Here is a 21,457-nt window from a genome sequence, read left to right as displayed (position 1 = left end):
ATCAGTTTCTTTCGTCAGTGACTTTTTCCTATTGAATTCTCCAAATGAATGTGCATTTGATATTTGACAATTTTTATCTGAGATAGACTATCTTACCTTTTATGATGATATAAAGCAATTTTTGTTGGATCTATTTTAATCTAGAATAGAAATGAGTCAAAAAGTATACAAGCTATTGATCACATTGTTTTCTATACCAGAATACTAGTTGCCTAAGACATTTAAGCTCCAAAGTTGAAGCTAGTTCCTTTAATCATAGAAGCTCCGGTTTAGTTCTGTCCTTGAAGTCCATATGGACCAGTGGCTATTTTAGAACGTAGTTCTATATCTTCTTCGCTCATCTTTCCCAGTGCATGAATGAAGAAACATCGTTAACCTCTGGCACTTTGTTTCTGATATTAGAGTGTAACTACAGTAGATAATCATTATTTCATAAGGTCATCTTTTATGCAATGTTCCAGAACTAGTGAAGGGAAAAGAAGAGAATGAAACTGAGAGTTTGAAAAAAAAAACCTAATATTGTTTGGTTTGGATGATGCAAGAGCAAGAAAACGAGAGGTTAATTCTTATCCGGACCAAATAAAGGAAAGGAAAAACTTTCTTTCATTGCTTTGTGATAATTTCTTTCGTCCCTTAAACAACACATTGGTTTTTTGTTGGGCAACAATTGGAGCTCAAGAGAGGATTGTTGATTTTTGTAATTACTTTTACATTGGTTAAGTTGTTGTTCCAAATTTTCTTTTCATTTTGAATGGTGATGCTTAGGGGAAAACATTGCATTTTAATATTTTTATCTATCTAAATCTTATGATATGTGAGACTTTTAAAGACCTCAGGATCTAGGTAATACGACCCCAATTTGGTCAGATGAGGTCAATAGTACACCGACTTGTATGGGGTTCTCCTTTTTTTTTTTTGTGTGTGTGTGTGTGTGTGTTTGTGAATCAGAAAGAAAGTAAAAGGAGAATATTTCTACATGAAATTAGTTTATCCTCCCTTGAAACACTTGCAATTTATTGCAATGATACATTTTTATAACAGAGGTTATCAAAGCTTTTTGGTGCTGCTGTTCCTTTCCAACGAACCTGGATCATACATGTAGTGCTGGGATGATTGATGTTGTGTGTATTTCCCATTTTTGCAGTGTACAAATTTCAGTAGTCTGACAGATTGGCATGAGCCCATACCCCTTAATTAATTATCAATATTCCTCCGTTGTATTTTCTCAGGTCCATTAGAGCAGTTCAAGCAGCCTTCTCTTGCATCAGAAAATCTGTCGAAAATCTAAAATTGATCTCCAAGCCCAGAATAATTTTGGTTTCAGATAATCCTTCTCTAGTCAGAGATATTGCTCCAGATTTGAATCAGTTTGCAGAAGTAAGCTTCTTTTGTCAATTCCGCATTGCTTCATAATCTTTGAACACTACAGGAATCAGTAGTTATGACTTATGAGTGATTCAATCTGTAGTGCTGGACTTCAACAATCTGATGGAACTGGGTTATTGACATTCTTTCATTTGTTTTCGCTAGGTCCTTCACTTTGATTTCAAACACTTCAAAGGAAATATATCTGGCAACTCAAATATTCATACTGTAGATTTTAGAACAAAGGATTGGGGTACAGCACCAAGATGGGTGGCATTTGTCGATTTCTTTCTTGCTTCACGTGCAAAACATGCGGTTATCTCTGGGGCACACCGGCGTGTTGGGACCACATTTGCTCAGCTGGTTGCAGCGTTGGCTGCAGCTAACAACCTTGGTACTTTTGTAACTTCGCAGTGGTTTAGTTTCCAGCTGTAGTTGAATATGCCCCTTTTTTAAGTTTCTCACTCAAATATATCTTTCTCAGAAGAAGAAAGATCCTCTGCTGGATCAAACTTCACCTTCCTCAGTAGCTTCCAGAGTAACTTGCTTAGAGAAGGCCTAAAAAATCAGATTGGTTGGGGGCACGTGTGGAACCGATTTGCTGGTACATTGAGCTGCCACAACCAATCAAGGCAATGTGCTCGTACTCCAATTCTTCCGCCTGCATGGTGGGATGGACTTTGGCAGTCACCTATTCCACGGGATGTGAACAGAATGGAAGCATATGGCATCCATCTTTCTGGTTTTGGGACATTTGATGACAATCAGCTACACTCTTTCTGCAGTTTGAGGAAAAAACCTGTGCTTACCATTCCATTAATATAGATATATGCTGCTAGCTACATTCATTGGGAGATATCTCCTAGTTAGGCTGATTTTGTATTGCCATTCAGCTATTGTTTTCAATCGATTTGCACTTATTGAGCTGATGATTTGTGGAATGCATGGTGGAATGTTGTTGTATTCCAAATGGCCTGACAGTTCTTAAAAACTTTACTGAATATATAATTACCAACAATATTGGTACTATCAGCTATTCCATAAAAATTTATAATTACCAGCAATATTGGTAAGCTGTGCCACATTCTAGAGTAGTAGTCGGAGTTGACTATACGAATCTTTTGTTATCAATTTTGCTTCAGTTGGATCATCAATTTCATTCTAATATTCAATTCGGTTCTTTTTAATTACTAGATCTTTATGCTTTCTGTTGATATGTTCATTGAATCTAATATAAAAGTATCAGGCCTGTTTGGACATAAATTAAAATTACATTGAAGGGAAGTTGAAATTTTGTATGCAATTTGAATTTTTTAAGTTACATGTTTTTTTATAAATATAAAAACCCCATAATTTGTGAAAACTACTGCAATTCCTTAAAACTTTTGAACAAGTATTGGAATATTCGGAGGGGCTGAATTAACCCAGGGAAAAAAATAATTAAGAATTATCCAAGGAAAAAATTAATTACGCTAAAAAATAAAAACAGGTCCTACCGGGAGTCGAACCCAGGTCGCTGGATTCAAAGTCCAGAGTGCTAACCACTACACCATAGAACCGGATGATGTTGATCTCTAACTTAAAACGTTAATATATGTCTGTGGGTGATATTCTGAAACTTTAGGCTTTGAGTTCTGTTGTCATTTGTCAATCCAAAGAAAAATGTTGTGTTCAACACCATCTTCGTCATATCAACAGCAATGTGTTGTTCCACTCTTGGTTATGACTGTTGTAGTGATGCTTCCCAAAAATCTCTTCTTTAGTTACTTAATATCATTTTTAGCATAAAACATTCTTTAACTATATTGCAAACTTAAATTACATCCTTAAAGTATCATTTTTAGCCTAAAACAGTCTTTAACTATTTGTAAGTGAACAACTTTCATCTTTTTGTTAGATATTGTCAAAAAAATCTAAGGGATTTTACGAAAACATGAGCAGTTAACGTGACTATCAACAAAAGTTATTATGCATAATTTTATTATTTTCTACAAGAAGTTCTTGAAAAAAAAAAAAAAACTTAGACACTGTTGCTTATGGAAACTAAAAATGATTGGAAGGTGTGAGCGTACATGATTTACCTTTTTCCTAACGAAATAAAGTTGGAGACTAATTGTTTTTATCTTTTTCTTAACCAATTAAATTAATAGATTTTTGGGTCAACCTAATATCGAAGTGACCAAAATATTGATTATGTCTCGTATTTGAGTTTCACTCTACATATTAGAAGGGGAAGTCTCCAACAAATGTTGCTTCTAGCATATTGAATTGAGAAGAAACATATTTAAACTAATAATATTTTTAATTAAAATTATAAGAAAATGAATGAAAAAAAAACGGTCAAATAAAAGATTTTGGATAATTCTTAACTCAATTAAGAAAAAATTCACGATAATATTCTTGGCATATCTAAGAATAACAATTAGAAGGAACGACTTATTTTTTGTGGGATATATCGATTAATTTTCTGATAAATTCAAGTAAAAGGATGAAAATTGTTTACTTTAAAATACTTGAAGGATGTTTTATGATAACAATGATACTTTAAGGTTGTAGTTTGAGTTTGAGGTATAGTTTAAGGATGATTTTGGTCAAAAACTCAAAATAATTAATCTCCAACTTTTTTCCGTTACAAAAAAGGCAAATCATGTACGCTCACACCTTCCAATCATTTTTAGTTTCCATAAGCAACAGTGTCTAAGTTCTTTTTTTAATTTTTCAAGAACTTGCAGAAAGTAATGAAATTATGCACTTTTGTTGATAGTCACGTTATCTGCTCATGTTTTCGTAAGATCCCTTAGTTTTTTGACAATATCTAACAAAAAGATGAAAGTTGTTCACTTACAAATACTTAAAGAATGTTTTATGCTAAAAATAATACTTTAAGGATGTAGTTTAAGCTTAGGGTATAGTTAAAAGATGTTTTCTGCTAAAAATGATACTTTAAAGATGTCGTTTAAGTTTGAGGTATAGTTAAAGAATCTTTTTGACCAAAAAAACTCTACTTAATTAACACTATTATCCACGGCCTCTTTCTGTTATTGATTTGAACATCTAGTGTTGAGACAGTGGAGATATCTTATCACTTGGAATTCTACATTCATATGAACATCTGCAAACAGATTCTCAGTTTTGCAAAACTGTTCATGTTAGCTATGTTTTATGTTTTGGCCATGCAGATATTTTTCCCTGAAGCAACGTTTAATTTTTACTTGGGTTTGGACATGTAGCTATGACTTCTCAGTGAGAATGTTTTGAATTATTCTGTTATTTTCCCTTTCTGTTGAAGAGCTTGTAATTGGAGTTGACGCTCTATTAAGCCAAGAAACGTGCAAAAGCAACAGCCCTACTCAATCAAATCCCAAAAAAAAAAATATCAAGATTTGGAAGTTCTAAAATAAGAAATGTTTGTTCCTATCAACTGCATCAATGTTGAGTCCGGGGGGAAGGGATGGAGTGTAGTGTAAGCATTCTACCATAACCAAGCATCAGTGGTCTGATTCCACGACTCAAACCTGTGACTATAGGTCAGACAAAGACAACTTTACCTTTGCACCAATAATTCCATTTTTTACCTGTCAAATTATGGCCTAAAAGTATCACATTACTACACCTCTCCTGCACACTCTGCAATGAATACTAAGTAGATGCAATTGAAAACTGCATTTTCCAAGATGTATTCATATCTTAAAGTTCAGTCCTTGAAGAGGAAATAAACATAGTAGAATATTTTCATCATCTGCAGTAAGAATAACAGACACCTGATAGTCCATACAATTTAAGAATGGGTTTATTACATCTGAATCCATCAGGAGCACAATGTCCTTTCTAACAATTCTTGCAACTCGCCGCTCTTGTATGCTTCTGTAATAATAAAACAATGCAACTTGTTAGTCTCCATTCAGTATAAATCAAAACTTGACACAAACCATGATGAAAGCAACTGCATTGAGTGCTCAAATTTGTCTTCGAGATGAAGAGATGAAGGTTGAAGTAAATTTCAAAAAGACTAGGAGAGTAAAATATATAGACACAGCAAGAGGTGTGAAGTTCATGTCTTGTCTAGCATCTGTTGCAAGTTTGAATTGACAATACTAGATATGGAGTTCAGGATGTTGCTTTAACTTAGGTATAATAACAGTAATTGTGTTTAAAATTTTAGTACAGATCACATCAAAGTTTAAGATTTGAATAGTTAAATGAACTAAGATTCATAAAAGTTGTATAAAGTAATAATATAGGAGGAAGAATGTCAAACATTTTAGGATGGTGTAGAATATAAAGTCTTGTTCATGATACATATTTTTTCTATTAACTTTTCTAAGAGTAGCTTAAACCCGTGCAAACTGATCATTTGATCTAAAGAGTAACAATCTACTATCTAGCAACAAGTGCCAAGCAAAGTCATTTACATTTTCAACGAGGATAACTATAACTGGAAGGTGTAACTCAATGTAACTATGTAAGTACTCCCTCTGTTCACTAATCCAAGAATAAATTTTCACTATTACTAGTCCAGTATTCCAAAAATAGATTTTTACTTTTACTTGTCAGTGATCTAAGTCATAAACTCGGAACTTAACAGACTGATCTTGACAGAAGGAAAAGGTAGACTGATCTTGACAGAAGGAAAAGGTAGTCTTTCCAGTGAAATCCTTTTCCATTTAATTGGTGTACACTATAGAGGCAGGACGGTAAATGTTGAACCTCCGTGGAAGTTCATCTGGAAGACAAAATCTACCATAAGAGTAGCCTTCTTTGGGTGGACAATAGCGTGGAGCTTGCAATAACTCAAGATTATCAAACAACAAAAGGGAGAATAGTGGAGCAGTGGCTACTACATGTGCATTCCCCGAGTAAAATCAGTAAACACCTTTTTCTACACTGTGAGGCAGCCAAAGATATCTAGAATATGTTCTGTTTAGATGTCTGCAATGAATCAGGTCGTATCTAGACAATTCTTGAATGCCCATCCATATGGAAACCTTCCTAATCAGAAAGACAGTTAGGGAACTTTTGGGATACAATCCCTTTATTGTGTTCTCATATAGAGTCAACTTATAGAGATTACTGGTTAGGGACCTTACAATTTACATTGAGGAACTTGGCAATAAGAGAGCAATTTGATAAAAGTACAAAAGGGTTAGCAATCTAGATGCAAGACTCAAGAGGTGGCAAAGATATTCTTACCCATCACATTTTTAAAAAAAATTGAAAAGAGAAGCCAGTTAAAGGTTGGCCCACCATCCCCATTTTTCAAATGCTGCAGTTGGTCCAAAGGGTAGGATCCAGACAAATTTCTTGGTATTAAAAAAACCAGTTAAAGACTTCAAAGGATGTGAATGAATGGAAAAAGGGATCAGCTTAGCAGTTGAGTGTTTGGGGAAGAGAAGATATGATCAACAAGGTGAACTATGTGGTGTAGGAGGTTGAATTGACTATTGAGTACAGAGAATTCTACATTCTGTCCAAGTTATTTATGGTAGTTATGCCGGTTCTTCTCAGCAACGAAGTGCTCAATCCCAAATTTCAAGAGTTATGATAATTCACCATATTATGAACAAAGCTTCAACTTGACACTAGAACGTTCATCAACATAGTAAACAACTAAGAAAGTACGAACCATGTACTACACCTTCAAGTTAAGTAACATAACCTAAAAACACAAAAACCTCTTCTTAAGGACCAAGGTTAGAATCCAGGCAAACACAAAAGACACTAGATGATCTCTTCCCATTTGCCTCAACTTTGATGGGCAAAGTTACTTGTACCTGTGTTGGTGGGAGGTAGCAGGTACACATAAAGAGTCGAGGTGCACAAATGATTCAAAAAAAGTTCTGATGCATATTGAAGTATCAATTCGTATACCTACCTACAACAATGTCACAGCCACCAAAGAACTCTCCATCAATGTAGAGTTGTGGAAAGGTTGGCCAACTGGAATACTCCTTCAATCCTTGACGAAGTGCTTCATTTTCAAGGATATTTAGTGTCTCGAAGGGCGCATTTAGTGCTTTTAATATCTGAACCACTGTATTTGAGAATCCGCATTGTGGAAATTCCTTGGTCCCCTTCATGAACAACACGATTTTTTGTGATGTGACAACCTTATCCAGCGTAGACTTCAAGTTAGGATCCAGAGCTACATGAGCATAAAAGTGAATTAAACACATGTCAGCAATTCTTAAATGAGTGACTTACTTACTCAGCTATTCTTAAATGAGAAAATAAATTGTACATTCCAAGCATAATAGAGAGAATGTATAAATATGCGATGATAAATAAACACAAAATAGCAGAAGGACCCCCTGTATATCATAACATCACAAGAACATAGACGCACACAACTTGGAGCAACCAAAAGGTTGAATGCAACTCTGGCACTCTTTTGTAGGCATAAATTGAAAGATTGTAAATTTATGTCTGCTTTACTTATAACCATCAAGTAAACATCCATTCCTCAAAAGCCTGACTGACAGGATGTGATTCACCAAATATTTCTTTTTCAACAATTCCATCCTTGCCATCAGAACTCTTCTAAATAACTACAACGAATGCCAACAGAATAGACTTGCAATATCCTCAAACACGATCTTTTCCCTCTAAGTCTTGCCTCATTAATTGCTCTGGCTAGCAATTAATGGTCTTTCATTCTAAGTGAGCTTCTACCACCAAATGGACTATTAACAAACTTATTCATATCTAACATACCTTGCACAAAACTTTAAACTTTCTCTCCACCTATGAGAATAAGCTCCCCATAGAGGACTGGTAAGAACTTAAGTCTAACTGGCCAAGTATTTCTACTTGGGATCTTGGCCTACTACAATAGATGCTTAAAATAATGGGTAACTTACTTACTCAGCTATTTACTCTGTTTGCAAATTGCAATAAGGATAAGAATTACATCATAGACAGCTAAATTTGAACCTAAAGATTCACTTTTTCGTCAAATGAAACAATCCCGAATTCTGCTTAAGAAACATAATTTAGACAAGACAATAAACTGATAGTATAACTTACTACTAACAGAAAATGCATTAATATACAACAAATTAACGTAACAGAAAGCAATTACATCCAACACCATAAAAAAGTTAGATTTCTCCTTCATTCAATCAGAGAAACTAGTACTAAAAAAATTGCAGCGGAAGTAATAAGCACAGAACGATTGAAAACCCTGTAAGTTAGAATATATGATGATGCGAAATTAAATTTTACCAGATAGACAACGAAGGGATCTTAACCGTCCATCCCGTTTGCCGGTAGCAATTGAGCTACTGGGAATGGCCGAGCACTGAAGAGCACGACCGGAATGAACCGTGGGAAGCGACAGAAAGACATCGGTCGTACGTAACTGAGCTGCCGAGGTTGTAGTACTCCTGATAACGGACGGGAGTTGCCACATTCCGAGCGACATCCTCACTTTCCTGTGAGTCTTCTTTCACACGAATCAGCGCTAATCTATCCCTACCTTATGCCATTAAACAGTCGAGCGCTCTTAACCGTAGATTTACTTCACAAAGACCCACCCAAAATAAAAAAAATAAATTATAAATTTAATAGTAGAAAAATGCGATAACTTGACTTTACTTCATTTGTAATTTTGCCGTATTAAATTTTTGATACTCTTTGTTGTTACTCCCAAGATAATTCCTTATAAATTTGTAGTAGTGTTGTTTAAAGGTCTATTTTTGCTAGAAGGCAATTGTTATATGGAAAATCAAACAAAATAGTTGGCCTTTTAGCAAAATAATTTTAGGTAGGTATAAAGAGAATATCAACATAAACTTAAAGTGGATAGAGATGACATCTCAAGAAGTTCATAAAGATCGAATTAGGAGCAACCCAATCTTTTACTACCAGGTAATCAAAAGAGTTTTTTTAATCGTTCAAAGTAAATGCCTAAATTAAACTTGCTGCCGCTATAACTCCGTAAGAAAGACCGGAATTTAGCTCTATAACTAGATAGCCTTAACGAGAGAAGCTGTAAAACCTATACATATCGACTGGAAGAAAGGCACTAGCAAAATTTGATTGATAAGAGATCGATCACAAGGCCATTGACCCCAATTGTGTTTTTACTGTTTCCTTAGACATGTACACCATTCCCATTGCGATAAATCCCATCTAAAGATCCATTGGCAAGAGTCGTTCCATTTCCATTTCGATGCAATTTTTCGCCAGATGCTGTACCATTGCTAAGTCCATGAGTCGGTGTTCCACCCTTCTTCAGGAGAGAATCAAGCTGCCCGCATGCTGCTGCTATAAGCCCTGTTCAGAGAAATAGGAATAACATCATATTGAGGAGCATTACATTCAAAACAAGAGACTACTCACAACATTAGGAGCTGGACGTCACGGTTAAAAAGACCTTCATTCACTTAATTCCTTCAAAGTACCAATCTTTAGTTTTATGTCTACAAATCAAATAATCTAAGATTGTATACATTGACTTTTCTGGATCAACTAGAAGCGAGCCACATATTGAAATGCAAATACAAATGTTAAAATGATACTACCAAAGTTCCAAAGTAAGCATGAGGTATTCTAGCTGGCTATGAGCGGAAGGATAAAGCAGGGAGGAATACCTAAGAACACGGCAGACGGTTTTCCTGGCCTTGATTTAAATTCAGGATGAAATTGAACGCCAATAAAGTACGGATGATTAGGCAGCTCAACAATCTGTAGAAGAAATAGAAAATTAAATCAATAACACTACGAGTATCTAGCATGAATTCATAATACAATTATACAAAGGTTCACCTCCATGCGACGACCAGTTTCATCTTTGCCAGTGAAAGAAAGGCCAGCATCTTCAAATTGCTGCACCATATCAGGATTCACCTACACAGCACAAAATAAGTTTTGAGCATACGTCCCTTACTAAAGATATCACATCTTATAGTCCACATAAAGTTAAACCAGTCCACCTAGCTATGCAATAGCTACACCACAGTTCCAATTTACAGAAGAAAAAAATGTGGTGTACCTCATATCTATGACGGTGCCTCTCATCTACAAAGCTTTGGTTGCCAAATCTGAGAAAAGATATAGTTTAGCCACTTAGTAATATCAATAGAAGCCCTCCAAGAATGGCTTCAAATCAAAATATAGCCAATGCAGTGCGGTTGGAGGAAAGGAAGTACTTACAATTTTGTAGATTTAGAATCTTTGACTTGAAAATAAGTTCTTCTTGATCCAAGACGCATAGTACCACCCATATGCGTTTTTGAACCCTGTGAATATGGTCTACAGATTAATATAGACAGTACTAAAATGAGACCTGAAATACATGAAAATCATGAGGGAAATTCATGATTAACGGGAAGTGTCAGAACTTAACCTCCGGCATGAAAATTACACAAGGATTCGGAGTGTTGGGATCAAACTCTGTACTGTTCGCATCTTGCAACCCAAGAATAGATCTAGCATACTCAATAACAGCAATTTGCATGCCTAAACATATGCCCAGGTAAGGAATCCTGTTTTCACGTGCGTATTTGGCAGCAAGTATTTTACCCTCCACACCTCTATCACCAAATCCTCCGGGAACTAGTACAGCATCCGCCCCCTATTAACAGATGACTCTCCGTCAGACGTCACAAGAGTATATAAGATTAAGTAAGGGTACTAAAGTAAGCTCAGCTATCATATAACATTGAGGAATCAGACTATCCGAACCTTCAGCAAATTCCACGAATTTCTATAATTTTCAGGATTCTGCAATTGGAAGTTAAAAGTCAGCTTTTGTCATACAAGATATAAAGCAACAACACAAAGACAGACAAAAAATACCTCTTTGGCAGTTTCATTTTCAAGGTCACTGGCTGGAACCCAATCGACAAAGAGTTTCCTGCGGCAAGCTACAGAGGAATGCAAAAGAGCCTGAAAGGACAAACAATAAATCAAACAGATGGTTATTAACTCTAGGGAGAAACTATATGAATTTAAAAAAAGTCAGACTACAGCAATTGCCTAAAAGTAATGAGATCAAAACGAGAAGCGCATTAGAGCAGAGGAAAGTGTGTGTTTATTCTATACTGGAAAGTGTTTGAGGGGCTAACCACATAAACACAACAAAAATCACATGAATAGATAAGAGCAAGTAAAAAGTGTCAGTTGATCTAGATTTGACTTGAGAGAAGTCTAGATGAGATATTCACCTTCAGTACTGAGAGATACGAATCTGAAAGGCCAGTGTACTTTCCCACCATGGCAACTCTAACCTGTATGGATGGCAAATATGAGATAAACTCCTAAAGGGAAAGAGAATTAGCATATATATCCTGTGACATACTGGCTCATGTAGTCTGTCACAAAGTTCAGTCCGAGATGTCCATTCTCCAAAGACAGGTTCCCGAGCAACTCTACAAATGACAAAAACCAAAATATATTACCATACACGAAATGTCACAAAAGAGAAGATACGAAAAGCTGAAGATTGAAGACTATATGTCATCAATGTACATAACAGAAACGAAAGACATTCGAAGTGGAGCTCATCAGGCATTACCCTTTAAGATTCAGGACTTTCAGAATTGCTTCATGGGCCTTCTGGTCCTGGTCCAACGAAGAAAATACTTTTTTTCTTAAAACTCACGGTGAAAATTTATGCAAAACCATCAAAATAAGAGTACCAACACTACTCACTCTTAAAATCAAAGGAACTCGCCAAATGTTTGAAGCATCATAAAGACTGATGATGCTATCAACCTGGAAACCAAGATACACAGAACTTCAGCACCAGGGAATCAAATAGATGGCCAGATAAAAGATATAGGTGTTCGGAGATATAGATTGTATAGAAGAAAGAAAACAATACCGGAACATGGCAAAAACGGGAAAGTTTCTCCTTCACATTATCATCAAGTGCCTAAATAAGAAAACAAACTTCAAAAGCTGAACTTGACAAACCTAAACATCTGACAAAAGAGAGACAAATGGTATATATGTAGAGAGCGAGAGAGAAAGCTGATGAAAAGACACACTTAGAGAGTAATATATATATATATATATATATATATGTATGTATGTATATATGTAGAGAGCGAGAGAGAGAGAGAGAGAGAGACCGTTGTGCTCCGGCAGGCTAAAATATTTGGAGTCAGTCCCAGGCTTCTCAAACCCCTGACGCTGTGTTGAGTTGGCTTTGTTTTCTGAATATTAAAAAAAGCTTAGGCACTCAACTAACTAGTTACTTTAACAGGGAAGATTCATGTAAATACACTTTGATCAGAAGCTACCTGCTCACCAACTACATTCAAAACGGGCACAAGGCTGACATGTATCAAGCAAAAATTTCCAGCACCTAAGAAGCAACAAATTGAAAATTTTTGATTGCATTCAAGCACTAAAATTAACAGTTGCATTTCCTGGGGCACAAAATACATTATATGGTGATGTCATAGTTCAACCTTGGACTTGCAACCTTACCTACACGATATGAGAATTGTCCTAAAGCTTCAATAAATGGCATAGACTCAATATCTCCTGCACAAAGATCAGTTACTTTGAGAAAACAGACCCATAAACAACTTATCATGCCTAATGTCAAACATCATTTGACCATACCTATAGTTCCACCCAGTTCTATAACACAAACATCAGCTGGACTATCCTCTCCATCAACTGGTATGACAGCCACACGTTCAATCCACTCTTGAATGGCATCTGTAATGTGAGGGACGACCTAAACAAGTGGGCAGATTAGTACCAGTATAACTTAATAGATGAAAATGTACTCTGGAAGAGCGACAAACCTGAACAGTCTTCCCCAAATAATCTCCTTTTCTCTCCTTATCAAGAACAGACTGAAAATGAAAATTCAAACAGTTTCTCAAGCTAAACGTTTTGCTTTCATTACATGAATTTGACGAAGCATGAATCCATAAAATCTTGTAGGAAGAAATTTCCAATTATTGACAACATACCTGGTAAATTTTTCCAGTAGTTATATTGTTGTCACGTGTCAACTTAATATCCAGAAAGCGCTCATAATTACCAAGGTCTAGGTCCACCTACAAAACCAAAGAAAATAAAGCAATTATCTATAGGCATCGACACAAAAAAATTCCACTTCATCTTTCCTGAGTCTAAAAACAATAATGTTTGTCTCTACTCTCTCTATATAAAAGTTGACACAATAACAATAAAATAGAGCAACCGGAAGTTTTTCCCCTAAATGAAAAACAAGAGCTATGGGTAACACTATCAGGGCACAGAGCCGCGATCAGAAAATTAAGTAGCATGTTTAGGTCAAGTCTAGAAATACTATACTGCAAGATATCACATTTATAAGTTCAAAGTTTAAAGAACTTGTTCCAGCTCTGACCACTCCACCTCACCTCTACAGACGTCTAGAGAGAAGATGAAACAAAATCTATTTCAGCACACAAAAACACTAATGAATTGATAATGTGAAAGATTACTGACTAACCTCTCCACCATCATCCAAGACAAATACTTCTCCATGCTCAAATGGAGACATTGTTCCAGCATCAGTGTTCAAGTAAGGATCTGAAACAAGGGAAATCCGATGAAAAAGCAGAACAGATTCATACCATGACAATTAATATAACTTGATCAGAATCAAACAAACCAAAAACAGCATATGCTTGTCAGAACAAATACAATTAGGGTTGGGTGGTAAATGGTTTCTGATAAAGAAAATGCTTGAAACTTTACCAACTTAGCATCGATGCCACATAAGGAACCTAAAGAAAAGCAATGCTCCCTAACAAGGAAAACTTATCAACTTTCTTGGCTTCTTCTTTGTACAAATAGGTTCCGTTAGAAAAATTTTAAAATACAATTAGGGTTGGGATAGTAAATGGTTTCTGATCAAAAAAATTCTTGAAACTTTACCAACTTAGCATACATACCACACGAAGAACATAAAGAAAAGCCATGCTCCCTAACACAAAAAAAAAACTTATCAACTTTCTTTGCTTCTCCTTTGCACAAACAGTAGTTCAAGATTCCGTCCGAAAAGTTCAAAAATACAATTAAGTTTGGGGTAGTAAATGGTTTATGATCAACAAAATGCTTGATATTTAACCAACTTAGCATCGATGCCACAAAAAGAAGATAAAGAAAAGCAATGCTCCCTAGTTAAGGAAAACTTATTAAGTTTCTTGGCTTCTCCTTTGCACAAATAGTAGTTCAAAATTTCGTCCGAAAAGTTTTTTCAAAAAATAACAATAATATTCTCTTCCCACAAAAACTTACACGGTGGCCCAAAATTCCCATTCACATAGACCAGAGAAAATGACTCTGTTAGTCTGTTACAAGAAACAGGGTATATATATATAGATATATTATAAAATAAGCTGAAACAAACCTATCTTAATGGAAGTAACGCGAAGACCACAGCACTTAAGGATAAGACCGATACTACTGGCGGTAACTCCTTTACCGAGCCCGCTAACCACTCCTCCTGTAACCAACACATACTTCATCTCTGATTCTCCTCGTCAATCTACAATGAATAGTAACACTATATCAACTGTTTTCGCTGCAGAAACTTAGAATGTAGCGAGAATATATACATAGCAATTAGCTTTACCTACTAAAGATGGATTTGAAATTACCCGCCGCACCGAACAGCAAGCTGTGTGAAACTTTGCTGAGATATGAAGGAAAAGAATGGCAAAGGAGAAGGAAGAATGGTAGGAGAGAATGATGGCGGAAACTTTGTTAGGTATGAAATATGAAGCGATGGCGGCTTTATGGCTATATGTATTAAAATGTCAGGGCGAAAGAGAGGATTTCCCTAGTCCCTCTTTCAAAACTATATAATAAAAATGGAAAATGTTATAAATTAATATTTCTTTCCTTTGAAAAAATATTTATTATTACTTTATTTTTTACTTAGTCCTTTATTATCTAGGTATTGACTAGGCACGTTCTTAATAAATCGTCAATTCCAATAAATTTGAGAACTAATAGTAGTACCTAACACTCTCGTTTGACAATTTTGAATTTGAAATTTAATCAGTTTTGAATTTGTGTTTGGACATCTATTTTACTTTAGAAATATTTAAAGTTCTGTAAATATAAGTGACTTGAAAATGAATTTTTAAAATTTATGCTTATAACTATTTAAAAGTAAAGTTTTTAATTTATTGTCGAACGTTAATTTAACATAAAATACAATATTGAAAGAAAATGATGAACTTAGTTGATTTGTTAGAAATTAGAATAGATAAATAACATTATTATGAAAGAAAACGTAAGGTATAATATTTGTTAAAAAATTAGTTCAAGAATATGCTGTCTTATCCAAAACTTTTCCACATATGTTCTTTAGGTCCAACTCAGCAAATTGAAATTGACAATATTTATGTCTCTTGTTAAAGTGGAGAATTCTAAGTGGTAAATCTATTGCTATAATCACGCTCCTAAAAGTCGCTACTTCTTAGATTCCGCTTTCGTCACATTTTGCGCATTTTAGTTTGATTTAGGTATAAAATTTAAGAGTATAGAATAATTTTTGAAAGTAGTATTCTTTTGAATATGTAAGAAAAAACGTATAGATAAGTCTTTCCTCAGAATCATTTTTCCTAACTGAAACGTTATTATTAGCTAAAATGAATCTGACACATAAGTTAGTTATATATTTACTTATATTAGAAAAGGCTTGTTCAACATGTCTGTGTCATCATTGTTGTAAAGGGCATTTTTGTCTTTTCACATATCAATTATCATTACGTGTCTTTCTCTGGTTATATGTCACTTTGTGTGTCTTCATGTCATCAGTGTTTTGCTGTTTCCTTTAGCATTCCATCTAGGTAAGGTTCTTCGGTTTTCATTCAGTTCTTCTTGCATCATCTTTCTTTTCCTCAAAATTGAAGTTCGGGAACCAAATCTGGTCTAGGCCTGTGAATATACTAAATTTGATTTGGGTGAGTGAAAATTTGCATTCTTTTTCCATATTATTGGTGTCGCATTTTCCTGTTGTTTTGGAAGTCTCAATAATTTTAATTGATATGCTTTTAATTTTATGGGTTTTTGTAATTTTAATCGATTTGATTTCAATTCAATTTTGGTTGAGTGATTATTCTATCTTGAATTACTATTTCAGATTTTTGTTGTGTTTTTTTCACATGCAGTAAATTTTTGTTGTTTTTTCTTATATGTAGTTATTAATTTGCTGTTAATTTGATCTTTTTCTATCGCAATTTACTTTGTGGTTGCTTTAATTGGGTTTTCTATATCACAACTCTTTTCAACTTCCTCCATTCATATATGGCTTTTTCCATCTGAATTAATTTTCTGGGTTTTTGTGATGTTCAATTTTTCTTGTGTTTTGGAAGTCCCAATAATTTTAATTGTTATGTTTTCAATTTTGATTGGGTCATTATGGTTTCCGTGTTCTATTTTAATTTTTTTTTCAGATTTTGTTGTGAGAATGCAGTAAGTTTTCTTTATCAGAATTCTTTTGAACTTCCTCTGTTCATATATGAGTTTTTCATCGGAACTAATTTTCTAAGTTCTTGTAGGTTTAGCTTGGAGTTTCTTCGTCTTGTTGCATTGACGTTTTCGTAGTTGATTTCTAGGATGCAGTTGAACGCATTGTGCTCTCTCACATCCGTAGTAAAGCGATTTGAGAAGTAGTTAGCACCTTCGTCAATTTTTTAATTTCCAGTAGTTTCTCTCAAATTTAAGGATATTATTATATTCCTTCCTTAGGCTTAATTTGAGATTCTGGAGGAAGGAACTGATAGGCTATGCATTAGAGTTTTGTTCTTTCCAGTTAAATCTTTGCTCTTTCTATTTTGGTAGTGTTGGTTGGAATATTGTTGCTTGTGAGTTTTGGTGTGGAGCAGTTGTTGTCACTCTAAATCTACCTTTTACTCTTCTTTGTTTTATAGTACAAAAATGTGCAATCTTGACACTGCTAGGCAGAGATAGGAAAAATTTAGTAAACAGAAATTAAGTATACATAGTAAGTAGTAACATCAAGAATTCAAAACACATAATAGTTCAGTCAAAGCATATTAAAAAGGGGGAAAAAGGAAGAAAGGGGTAGCCTCAATTTCACACTAGAAAGACATGATCAGTAATTTTCCCACCTAGAGTGTGAAATGAGCCATATTTCATAAGGAGATAATGGAGCAGACAAAAAGAATATTGAGACTCTGAAAAGAGCAGAACAAAATCTTGAGAAAATATGGATTGAGTATTGGATAGGGACAAGAAATTTACTTACAGAACATTTTTTTACTTTTAATTTACCGCAAATCTGCATTGTGTAAAATGTGTTCTTGTTCTTGAATTCATTGTTGCAGAGACCCTTTTAAGCCCAAAGGCCTTTCCTGATTTTTCGATAAAGGTATGAGCTCTTTCTTATTATGGTTTGAGTTCTTCATTTGACTTGATGTGGGGTTTAATTTCATACTGTTTTGTTCTGTGTAGTTGGTGAGTTGGTAATTTGTTTTGTTGGTTTAATATTGGGGTTACTTTGTTGATTCTGAGTTTAAAGGTTCAAACTTTGTGCTTTTTTCTTCTGTTTTAGGCTATTTTCGTGTATTGTTTCTGCTTAGTTGAGCTGCTGTATGAATTTTTTTCCGATCAATATTTTGCATCAATAGTAATTAAAAAATTATACATTTTCGTGTGTTGTTTCTGCTTAGTTGAGCTGCTGTATGAATTTTTTTCCGATCAATATTTTGCATCAATAGTAATTAAAAAATTATACACGCATACTACCAAAACAATTGAACTGTTGAATCCAAAACAAACAATAATTGAGAAGTCAATACAAGAACAAAATACGCAGCAGAAGAGCTAGCTCAAAGAAAATAATTCAGCACAATAAACTAACAAAAGATGATAAACGCAGAACTATATTGACAGATTATGCTATGCACGAGTCCTTTGTGAGGTAGTTTAGACGGTCTATTTAAGGACATCATTAATACTGAAACCAACATCAAGATAATGCTGGGCGTATAAAAAGTATATGCAGAAGATATTCAACCTAAGTCTGTGAGGAGTTGAGAAATGCTATCAATATATTCACTTTGTATACATTTTCCACTTTATATATATGTTATATTCAATTTCAAATCCGAGATGAGTAGTCAGTATTGAGGGGTGTACTTGTAATTGTCAAGCCCTATAAATGTAACATCATATCAGTTAGTTCGTTATAGGGGATTAAGTCAGTTAACAGTTTAGTTGTTTGATTGTATTATAAACTAAGGGGACTTGTACATTGGGGATTAATGTGAAGTAGTATCAATATGCCTCTCTCTAGCTTCTTCTCTTTATCTTTCCATGCAATTCCTGTTCAGGAGCCATTCCTTTTCTTGGTTCCTAAGAGATTTGTGACAGTACTTGCATTAGTATTCTAAACTATGACCAGCTGCTATTTTCCCTTCAAATCTGCTCCAACAGGTAATTTCCTTTTGCACATGAATATACTCAATCTAATGACTAATGAGATTCTTCTTTCTTTCGCTTTCTTTGCTTTCTTTTACGCCCTCAACTAGGAGTTCCCATCATTTTGGTTCTCACAACCTTAGGTTGGAGGTGGAGGGTGTTTACCGTCGAGCAACCCCTCCTGCTCTCTTCTTTCGCATTGCCAGCTCACAATTCAAAGAAGAAATACTAGATTCCAACTACTGGTTACAAAAATAGAAACCAGGGATCATTTATCCTCAAGCTTTCAAGTGCAATTTTAACACTCCCAAAATTTGACAAACTACAGGAGTAAACCCAGAAGTTATACACATTATATTTTGCGAACCTCACCTGGTGGGATTTCACGGGTGTCGGTTCATAACCATAAATCTAATTTTAGCTCTTCTCTTGTAAGCATAGCAGACCTGCATGATTGAGGATTAGTGAACTATAATCTTGCAGAAACTTCACATTGCAAGCACGAAATAGAATTTGAACTAGCAACAAGATGATAGTTGAACACCAAATAAAGTATAACCACATTAAAGTCCCTGAAAACCAGAAATGACATCTCTAAAATGTAACACTATTCTGTTGTCCATAAGAGACAAAAGGTTAGTTGTATCCACCTAGGGGGGAAATGGGGAAGTGGAGGAAACCCCACTCCTGTTTACAAGGTGCTTAGGTAAAAAGCTGAATTTCATGTAAATGGTGAGGAAGGACAAGAACTTAGAGATCATATAATAAATGAATTTTCATATAAATACTAAGGTAGGGTCAGTGCTTAGCGAAATTGTTCGTCAACTGATTTTGTGAAAACACAGAAAAACTTGAAATGTCCATGGAATCCATGACGAGTTATTAAATTGTAGTACTCCCCCTATTGTTATGTAGGAAAAGAGTGTATTGAAAAATAGCTTTACTATTTTGTTTGTCTAAGCTTTCATAAATTCATATGGCTACACAATAATATCATATGTTGAAGGTCAACTATAATAGATGTTATTTGATTGATACAAATTATAAAAAATACTAAATTCATTCTACAATTATTTTCGCGTGCAATGTGAAGTTAAGGAAGGATTGCAGTTATTACAATTAAGGTATCAACTACGGGTATGTTCTTTTTCATCCGTCATTGTGATTTCTTTTTCTCTCCTTCCTCATTTTATCTCCTTGATTAGTAGCGGTCCAGTTGATAGGAAATTTTGGAGTGTTTAAGGAGTTTAAGGGTACAAAGTTGTAGTCTTGTTAATGGTGCAGAGGAAGAAAACTAAAAAAAGAACAGGAATGTACCATAGACAAAGTAAGAAACTATGGTAACAAGTATAAGTGGAATTAGGATCTTACACTCTCTTTTCATAACCTCTGCACTAAATGAATTGGAATTTGTGACCGGGATTATGTTCATGTCTACAAGGGAAGTTCAATATAGTTTTTCCAATCAAATTTCTTACTATAGCAAAGTGGATTAGGCATTTCTTGATTTTTGAATGGGCTGAAACTTCACAAATCATTAGTGTATTGTTCATGCTAAAGGTAACAATAATATTATCACATCACAATTTAATAAATATTTTTCATGAGTGTCTCAATCTGTTATAATGTCTCACAAAAGAACAACATGTGATGTGTATTATAATTAAAAAAAGATTTGATGGAAAATCGTTGTTGGTCTCAATGGGATGGAGATAAAAACGAACAATTAGAAACAAAAAAAAGAGCATGAATTGATGCCAAATAGAAATAACAATACAAAGTTATAATAATAACAACAAGACAAAATAAAAAAACGCAATCAATTCTACATAAATAAAGTAAATTTCATGGCAAATTAAGGCTGCAATATGGATGTATGGATCTCCATAAGTTCCTCAAATGTCTTCATAGCAGAAGATGTCAATCCAAGAAGCACATTGACATTTCTCCTCTCTTGCCCATGAGAAAGCAACAAAGAAACTTCCCTTCTCTGGTAAAGTCACTGGCCCTGAAATAAGAAATATAGCAGTTAAAGAAGGTCTAGATCTTGTTTTTCATGTAACTGTCTGTAACCAATTTAACAACTTTTTGAACCAACTTAAGAACAACAAAAAGTGGATTTTTGACTATCTCTATAGCGGTGCAGAGAGCATTAGTTAAAACAATTTTATTTTCAAAATATCCTTGTGGAATTGAAGGATCAAATCTTAATCTCCCATCTACAACATATAGAAGTTTTGTCTCTTCATTAGGCTTCATTTGTAATGCCTGAGTTCATACTTTCCAGATGAAAGTTGAGAGGACTTCAAATGAAGTGCATTTGTAACATTGTCATCTTTTTTGGCTTTTGCATTTAGTTGTTCAAGCTTCTCAGGGTCAAAACAGAAGGTCTTATACAACATTTTGTTTTGGTGTAGTTTAGTAGAGAATGATATATCTTCAATATTAGCGAACTTGTTATGAGTTTATACAGGCTTTTGTCGATTTCTGACTACATTAGAGCAGTATTTGAAAAGATTAAAAAAAATAGGTGTTGACTTAGTTGCTTTTACATTTTATTTAACTCTGGTGAGTGATGAGTGCTAAGTTAGCTGTTAAAGTATTTGTTTTACATGTTAAGGCTATTAAATGTCAAGTAGCTGTTGAGAAATTCATACTGCCTTTATTTCAAAAATTGGACGAGTAAATATACTATATAAAATTC

At 34.5% G+C, this 21,457-nt stretch overlaps 3 protein-coding genes and 1 non-coding gene across 4 annotated transcripts in view; 1 reads left to right on the top strand and 3 right to left on the bottom strand.

The window, feature by feature from the left end:
- LOC107009210 overlaps positions 1–2,429 on the top strand; it is a 4,835-nt gene extending 2,406 nt beyond the window's left edge. The window contains exons 5-7 of the mRNA XM_015208501.2: positions 1,230–1,377; positions 1,531–1,759; positions 1,850–2,429. Of these exons, the coding sequence (XP_015063987.1) occupies positions 1,230–1,377; positions 1,531–1,759; positions 1,850–2,190 (718 nt within the window). The 3' untranslated portion in view covers positions 2,191–2,429. The remainder of the gene's footprint in view (positions 1–1,229; positions 1,378–1,530; positions 1,760–1,849) is intronic.
- A 423-nt stretch (positions 2,430–2,852) lies between these two features.
- Positions 2,853–2,924, bottom strand: TRNAQ-UUG. Its single transcript has one exon. It is a non-coding gene; the product is annotated as a tRNA-Gln (tRNA).
- A 2,089-nt stretch (positions 2,925–5,013) lies between these two features.
- Positions 5,014–8,894, bottom strand: LOC107011279 (monothiol glutaredoxin-S7, chloroplastic). Its single transcript, XM_015210699.1, has 3 exons — positions 8,587–8,894; positions 7,238–7,507; positions 5,014–5,229 (listed from the first exon to the last, which is right to left on the bottom strand). Exons 1-3 carry the CDS (start codon positions 8,783–8,785, stop codon positions 5,174–5,176), a joined length of 525 nt encoding a protein of 174 aa, XP_015066185.1. The 5' UTR covers positions 8,786–8,894; the 3' UTR covers positions 5,014–5,173.
- Positions 8,895–9,172: 278 nt separating this feature from the next.
- On the bottom strand, positions 9,173–15,152 carry LOC107011278 (CTP synthase-like). The gene is made up of 22 exons (XM_015210697.2): positions 14,933–15,152; positions 14,708–14,845; positions 13,805–13,884; positions 13,299–13,385; positions 13,128–13,178; positions 12,940–13,057; positions 12,802–12,858; positions 12,612–12,676; positions 12,441–12,524; positions 12,191–12,241; positions 12,019–12,081; positions 11,882–11,928; positions 11,666–11,735; positions 11,532–11,594; positions 11,164–11,253; positions 11,050–11,088; positions 10,712–10,939; positions 10,519–10,604; positions 10,358–10,406; positions 10,132–10,212; positions 9,957–10,050; positions 9,173–9,639 (listed from the first exon to the last, which is right to left on the bottom strand). The coding sequence occupies exons 2-22, from the start codon at positions 14,823–14,825 to the stop codon at positions 9,458–9,460; spliced, it is 1,803 nt and encodes a 600-aa protein (XP_015066183.1). The 5' UTR covers positions 14,826–14,845; positions 14,933–15,152; the 3' UTR covers positions 9,173–9,457.
- Positions 15,153–21,457: the final 6,305 nt, after the last annotated feature.

The sequence above is a fragment of the Solanum pennellii genome, chromosome 2 (genome assembly GCF_001406875.1).
Source record: "Solanum pennellii chromosome 2, SPENNV200".
Taxonomy (NCBI): Eukaryota; Viridiplantae; Streptophyta; class Magnoliopsida; order Solanales; family Solanaceae; genus Solanum; species Solanum pennellii.
The sequence above is the reverse complement of the archived record's forward strand: the minus strand, read 5'-3'. Positions and strand labels throughout refer to the sequence as shown.

Excerpts from the sequence above, each read along its gene's own strand:
- LOC107011278 (XM_015210697.2), bottom strand. The coding sequence starts at position 14,825 with ATGAAGTATGTGTTGGTTACAGGAGGAGTGGTTAGCGGGCTCGGTAAA. Across the intron at positions 12,859-12,939 it reads AGAACTGGGTGGAACTATAG|GAGATATTGAGTCTATGCCA; the intron begins GTATGGTCAAAT and ends ATCTTTGTGCAG. Across the intron at positions 12,677-12,801 it reads ACAATTCTCATATCGTGTAG|GTGCTGGAAATTTTTGCTTG; the intron begins GTAAGGTTGCAA and ends GTTGCTTCTTAG.
- LOC107011279 (XM_015210699.1), bottom strand. The coding sequence starts at position 8,785 with ATGTCGCTCGGAATGTGGCAACTCCCGTCCGTTATCAGGAGTACTACA. Across the intron at positions 7,508-8,586 it reads ATCCCTTCGTTGTCTATCTG|CTCTGGATCCTAACTTGAAG; the intron begins GTAAAATTTAAT and ends ATGCTCATGTAG. Across the intron at positions 5,230-7,237 it reads TGGCTGTGACATTGTTGTAG|AAGCATACAAGAGCGGCGAG; the intron begins GTAGGTATACGA and ends TTATTATTACAG.